Consider the following 6,231-nt stretch of genomic DNA (forward strand, 5'->3'; position numbering starts at 1 on the left):
TCCCCCTCCCCCCCCTCATCCCCCCCCCTTCTCCTCCCCCCCCTTCTCCTCCCCCCTTCTCCCCCCTTCTCCCCTCCTCCTTCCCCCCCTCCCCCCCAACCCCTCCCCCCCCACCCCCTCCCCCCAGGTCGTTCGTGTTCACGAGTCTGGTGCAGGACTGCGCCGTGATGCCTCTCAACTCGCTCAGCAAGTTCAAGATGAGCCGCAAGGGATACGTCCTCTACGAGAAACAGGGTGAGCCTCGCTCCGCCTGTTGTTGTTGTTGTTGTGTGTGCGCGTGGTCCGCCTGTTGGTGTGTGTGGGCCGCAAAACAACCCCCTACCTCCTCGCGGTGCCGGACGGGCAACGCTGTCGTGAGCAGTGCTGTGGGGGGAGGGCCAATGCCCATTGGCCTCTCCCCTCATGGCGTCTGTGACCACCACAGTGGCTAAACGGGGGCTCTGGACGGGTGCGAGGGGCTGCTAACCCCTCCACCTTCAATAAATTACCACTAAACCACGTCTAAGATATCTAATTAATAAGCTTGTGCCGGAGGCCCCGGGGGGACATGCATCTATGACGTCTCCTGGCCAAACCCCATTTGGCGGAGCCAGGAGATTGAATGTTCACCCTCAGGGCTCCTCCAGAAACAACAAAAAGCCACTACGGGTGGCCATGTAGAATGTTCGAACGCTCGCTGTGGAGGAGAGGCTGCCACTCCTCTGTCGGGAACTGGACTGGTACTGCCTGGATCTCTGTGGCATTCAGGAGGTCCGGTGGACCGGCTCTGCTTCCTGCCATTATGAGGGGTGGACAGTCCTCTACTCGGGGCAGGAGACTGCCAAACAACAGGGAGTGACTCTTCTTCTGAATAAAAGAATGAAGGGGCGTGGGAGCGTGGCGGTGAGGTGTGGGAAGCTGTAAGCCCCAGGATACTTTGGGCTCGCCTTCCCATCAACCGGAGGCGAGGAGTGGTGGTCGTGGTTACTCATGCCCCCACCGAAGACGAACATCCGTGGAGGGATGCAGGCAAGGCCGATGAGTCAGATGCCTTCTATGACCTCCTGTCACAGGTGCTGGCTAAAGTGGCCCATCAGGATGGAGTCATCTTATTGGGTGACTTCAATGCCCGAGTTGGTCACGATGCTGGCACCTGGTCTGAAGTAATTGGAAGGCATGGGCCAGATCGGCTCAATAACAACGGCAGGAGGCTGCTAGATTTTTGTGCAGCCCATGGGCTTGTAATTACCAACATGCTGTTCCGGCATCGGCGCGTTCCACACCATATCATGGATGCATGCCGGGTCCAAGCAAGAACATCTGCTGGACTACATAGTGACGGACCAGCGGATGCGGGCCCATGTCCTTGACACCAGGACCTACCGTGGAGCTGATCTGCCCACTGACCATCGACTTGTCATCTGTAAGATGCGCCTGCCATTCTTCCACTCCGGTGGTGGGTGTACACCCAGGATCCCATTCCAACCAAAAGTGGCCTGGTCTCAGTTAGCTGATGAAAGTTGCAAGCGAGAATTTCATCATCACTTGCAGCTGGGGTTGGCATCGTCCCCCACTCCCCCTGATGTCGAGAGGAAATGGGCGAGGTTTAGGACTGTGGCTCATGCAGCTGCAATGGCACACGGTCCAGACCTCCCCAGAGACCCTGGCTGACAGAGGAGGTGTTCAAGCTGGCTGAGAAAAAGCGACAGGCCCACTTTCATCGGTTACAGCATCCCACATCAGAGAATGAGGCTTACCGCAGCATTCGCTCGGAGGTTCGGAGAGCCGTGAGGCGCTGCAAGGATGGGTGGTGGTCGCGGGTTGCCGAGGAGATGGAGTCTGCCCCAGTGACCCGCGATCACAAATCGCTCTTTAATTCAATAAAATAGAATAACCTGCAGTGCCACACCTATTATCATCATTAGGGGAAAGAACGGTGATCCAATCTCCGACCCCCAGGAATAGGTTTGCAGATTTGCTGAGCATTTCTGTGAGGTCCTGGGAGAGGGGAAATCCCCCAGCCAGGTAAACATGGGACAAAGTGGAGATGACCCTGCTGAGGCTGCGGTGCCTCAAATATTGGAGGAGGAAGTCACCCCCTGTGAGTGGCTGGCTGAGGTGCCATCTGTTGAGGAAGTACTGAAGGCGATCCAGAGTCTGAGACCAGGGAAGGCACCGGGCAGAGATGATTTCCCAAGCGAAATGCTGAGGGAGGCTGGCGTTTGTGCACAGACTGCCCTACATGACATCATAACAACAGTCTGAACCACTGGACGGGTTCCGCAGGACTGGAAGGATGCCCTGGTGGTCCCCCTCTTTAAGAAGGGGGACCGCACAGACTGCAACAACTACAGGGGCATCTCACTCCTCAGTGTGCCGGGAAAGGTCCTGGCAAGGATTAATCAACATCGCCTTGCTATGCACGCTGAGGAGAGGCTTGCGGAGCCCCAATGTGGTTTCAGGAAAGAGCGGTTCTGCACAGATGCCATATTTTCTGACCGTCTGCGACAGCAGAGGTGTAGGGAATTCCAACAAGACCTACATCTCTGCTTTATTGACCTGGTAAAGGCCTATGATACCATCAGTAGGCCTGGGCTCTGGGTTGTTCATCGTGCCTTATAGAGTCCCTGACCCTCTGCTCACGATCATTAAGGACCTTCATGATGGAGAGCGGGCCCGGGTAAAACTACATGGCCGGGAGTCAGAGCCTTTCCCTGTACACCTTGGGGTGCGACAGGGATGTCCTCTGGCTCCCACATTATTTAACATCTATTTCGACCACATAGTTCATGAAGCCTTCAATAGCTGTACCGGAGGAATTTCCATTTGGTACAGATACAATGGGAGGCTGATCGATGCCCGGGTGTGGTCAAGAGATGGCTCCCTATTGCTCAACCATGTTATGTATGCTGATGATCTGCTAATTGCTGCTCACTCAGAGGAGGAGTTGGAAGCGTTGCTGCTGAACCTGGAGCTTGCCACTAAGAGGTGGGGCCTTACCATCAGCCCCACCAAAACTAAGCACCTGCCTGGGTATTTTGTAACATTGGACACTCGACCCACACAACTCCCAATTGGTGATGGGGCAGTTGTGGAGAGAGTGGAGAGTTTCCCAGACCTGGGCAGTGTGCTCATGACCGGCTCCGGTTTAACAGCACAGGTCTCACTCTCAATCAGTCGAGCGGCATTATCTTTTCATCGGTTGCGTAACACTGTGTGGAAGCTACCTGGTCTATCACTCCGCACGAAGCTTCAAGCCTTTTCGGCCACGGTCATTCCTTACCTTCTCTACGCTTGCGAAACGTGGACCCCCCTAATGGAGCATCTTCGCCGGTTAGAAACATTTAGGCTGGCCTGCCTACGATCCATCCTGGATTTAACCAGGCTGGATTGTGTGAGCTCACAAATCCATTCTAGATTTAAAGCTTTCGTGACTGCAAGGATTCATACTCTTAGTTCTTAAAATAAAATAATAAAAATCACGACGTTTCGGAGGCAACACAAGTCTCCGTCATCAGGTGGGACCGTCACAGCCAGATTTCCTGCATCAAGTGAGGCAGGGATTCAAGATGCAAGCCCTTAAATATAAGTTGAGGGGGAGGAGAGGGGGGGGAAGCTTATCAGAATGTGGTAGCCAATGAATGGAACGTATCGGGAGGGGGGGCGGGGCTAAAAGAGAGCACAGGGTGCACGTGTACGTGGACATGCCTGTGCACAAGCACCTGTTGGTGCACATGATAGAAAAGAACGAAAATGCCCATGTTTATACCAGTGTTGGCTGACAATAAAGAGAGTACCGTTAAACGCTGTGGATGTTAACACGCGGTGAAGTAAAATAGTGCCTGTCAGAAAAGATGGTCCAAAAATGTGTAGTTAAATATTGTTTGCTGCATGGTTAATAACATCTTTCCAATGATTACTAAGTTTGTAGCCATCATCACGGTTGAAATTATGTCGGTGTTTGTATATCTGAATGGCTTCGTGTACAAACCTTTGATGGTAGCCAGAGGGTTTGCAGAGCACCTTAGTCTCGGAGAAAACAATATCACGAGAGCCCACTGCGTTGTTGATCATTGCTCAGTGGGAGTGTGTGGGGGATCAGTGGGAGTCTGGGGGGGGGGATCAGGGGGAGGGGATCAATGGGAGTGTGGAGGGGGATCAGTGGGAGGGGATCAATGGGAGTGTGGAGGGGGATCAGTGGGAGGGGATCAGGGGGAGTGTGGGGGGATCAGGGGGAGGGGATCAATGGGAGTGTGGGGGATCAATGGGAGGGGATCAATGGGAGTGTGTAGGGGGATCAGTGGGAGGGGATCAATGGGAGTGTGTGGGGGATCAGTGAGAGTGTGGGGGGGATCAGTGGGAGGGGATCAATGGGAGTGTGTGGGGGATCAGTGAGAGTGTGTGGGGGATCAGTGAGAGTGTGTGGGGGATCAGGGGGAGTGTGGGGGGGATCAGTGGGAGGGGATCAATAGGAGTGTGTGGGGGGGATCAGTGAGAGTGAGGGGGGGGATCAATGTTGCCCCCCCTCGTGCCGCGTAGACTTCCTGGAGGACTGCGTGGAGGGGATCGGCAGCGGCTACCGCGGCACCGTCGCCATCACCGCGACTGGGACCGACTGCCAGAAGTGGAGCTCCAACTACCCCCACAAGCCCAAGTGGGTGGGGGGGGGGGGTGGTGGTGTGGGTGGGGGTGGTGGTGGTGGGGGTGGTGGTGGTGGGGGAGGGTGGGGGTGGTGGTGTTGGTGGTGGTGGTGGAGGTGGGGGTGGTGGCGGTGGGGGGGGTGGTGGTGACTGGGACCGACTGCCAGAAGTGGAGCTCCAACTACCCCCACAAGCCCAAGTGGGTGGGGGGGGGGGTGGTGGTGGGGGAGGGTGGGGGTGGGGGTGGGGGGGTGGTGGGGGTGGTGGGAGGGTGGTGGGGGTGGGGGTGGTGAGGGGGGTGGTGGTGATGGCGGTGGGGGTGGTGGTGCTGGTGGGGGTGGTGGGGGTGGGGGTTGTGAGGGTGGTGGGGGTTGTGAGGATGGTGGGGGTGGTGGTGGTGGTGGTAGTGGCGGTGGTGGCGGGGGTGGTGGTGGAGGTGGTGGTGGGGGTGGTGGTGGCGGCGGTGGCGGCGGCGGTGGTGGGGGTGGTGGTGGGGGTGGTGGTGGGGGTGGTGGTGGCGGCGGTGGTGGGGGTGGTGGTGCTGGTGGGGGGGGGTGGTGGTGGGGGTGGTAGTGGTGGTGGTGAGGCTAATGTTAACCCCCCCTCACCCTCACCCCCACCCCCTCCACCCCCTCCACCCCCCGCACCCCTCAGCTTCTCTTCGGCCACCCACCCCGACGCGGGGCTGGAGGAGAACTTTTGCCGCAACCCAGACGACGACCCCAAGGGACCCTGGTGCTACACCACGAGCCGCGACACGCGCTTCCAGTACTGCGGTATCCGCACGTGTCCAGGCGAGACGCACACACATCCACCGCCCTCTGACCATCTCTAATTAGCACTCTCTCTATCTAACACTCTCTAACACTCTCTCTCTAACACTCTCTAACACTCTAACACTCTCTAACGGCTCGTGGTGCTACACCACGAGCCGCGACACGCGCTTCCAGTACTGTGGCATCCGCACGTGTCCAGGCGAGACGCACACACATCCACCGCCCTCTGACCATCTCTCTATCTAACGCGCTCTAACGCTCTCTAACTCTCTCTCTCTCTAACACTCTCTATCTAACACTCTCTAACACTCTAACACTCTCTAACGGCTCGTGGTGCTACACCACGAGCCGCGACACGCGCTTCCAGTACTGTGGCATCCGCACGTGTCCAGGCGAGACGCACACACATCCACCGCCCTCTGACCATCTCTAATTAGCACTCTCTCTATCTAACACTCTCTAACACTCTCTCCAATGATTACTAAGTTTGTAGCCATCATCACGGTTGAAATTATGTCGGTGTTTGTATATCTGAATGGCTTCGTGTACAAACCTTTGACGGTAGCCAGAGGGTTTGCAGAGCACCTTAGTCTCGGAGAAAACAATATCACGAGAGCCCACGGCGTTGTTGATCATTGCTCAGTGGGAGTGTGTGGGGGCTCAGTGGGAGTGTGTGGGGGCTCAGTGGGAGTGTGTGGGGGCTCAGTGGGAGTGTGTGGGGGCTCAGTGAGAGTGTGTGGGGGCTCAGTGGGAGTGTGTGGGGGCTCAGTGGGAGTGTGTGGGGGCTCAGTGGGAGTGTGTGGGGGCTCAGTGAGAGTGTGTGGGGGCTCAGTGGG

General features: G+C 56.9%; 1 protein-coding gene across 1 annotated transcript in view; it reads left to right on the forward strand.

Annotated features, from left to right (window-relative positions):
- The window catches only part of LOC133360639 (plasminogen-like), a 39,790-nt gene extending 34,336 nt beyond the window's left edge, over positions 1-5,454 (forward strand). Inside the window, exons 5-7 of the mRNA XM_061579436.1 lie at positions 128-234; positions 4,519-4,633; positions 5,274-5,454. Coding sequence (XP_061435420.1) covers positions 128-234; positions 4,519-4,633; positions 5,274-5,454 — 403 coding nt within the window. The remainder of the gene's footprint in view (positions 1-127; positions 235-4,518; positions 4,634-5,273) is intronic.
- Positions 5,455-6,231: the final 777 nt, after the last annotated feature.

This window comes from Lethenteron reissneri, chromosome 69, assembly GCF_015708825.2.
Source record: "Lethenteron reissneri isolate LAM-NWPU_2019-01 chromosome 69, ASM1570882v1, whole genome shotgun sequence".
NCBI classification, from domain to species: domain Eukaryota; kingdom Metazoa; phylum Chordata; class Hyperoartia; order Petromyzontiformes; family Petromyzontidae; genus Lethenteron; species Lethenteron reissneri.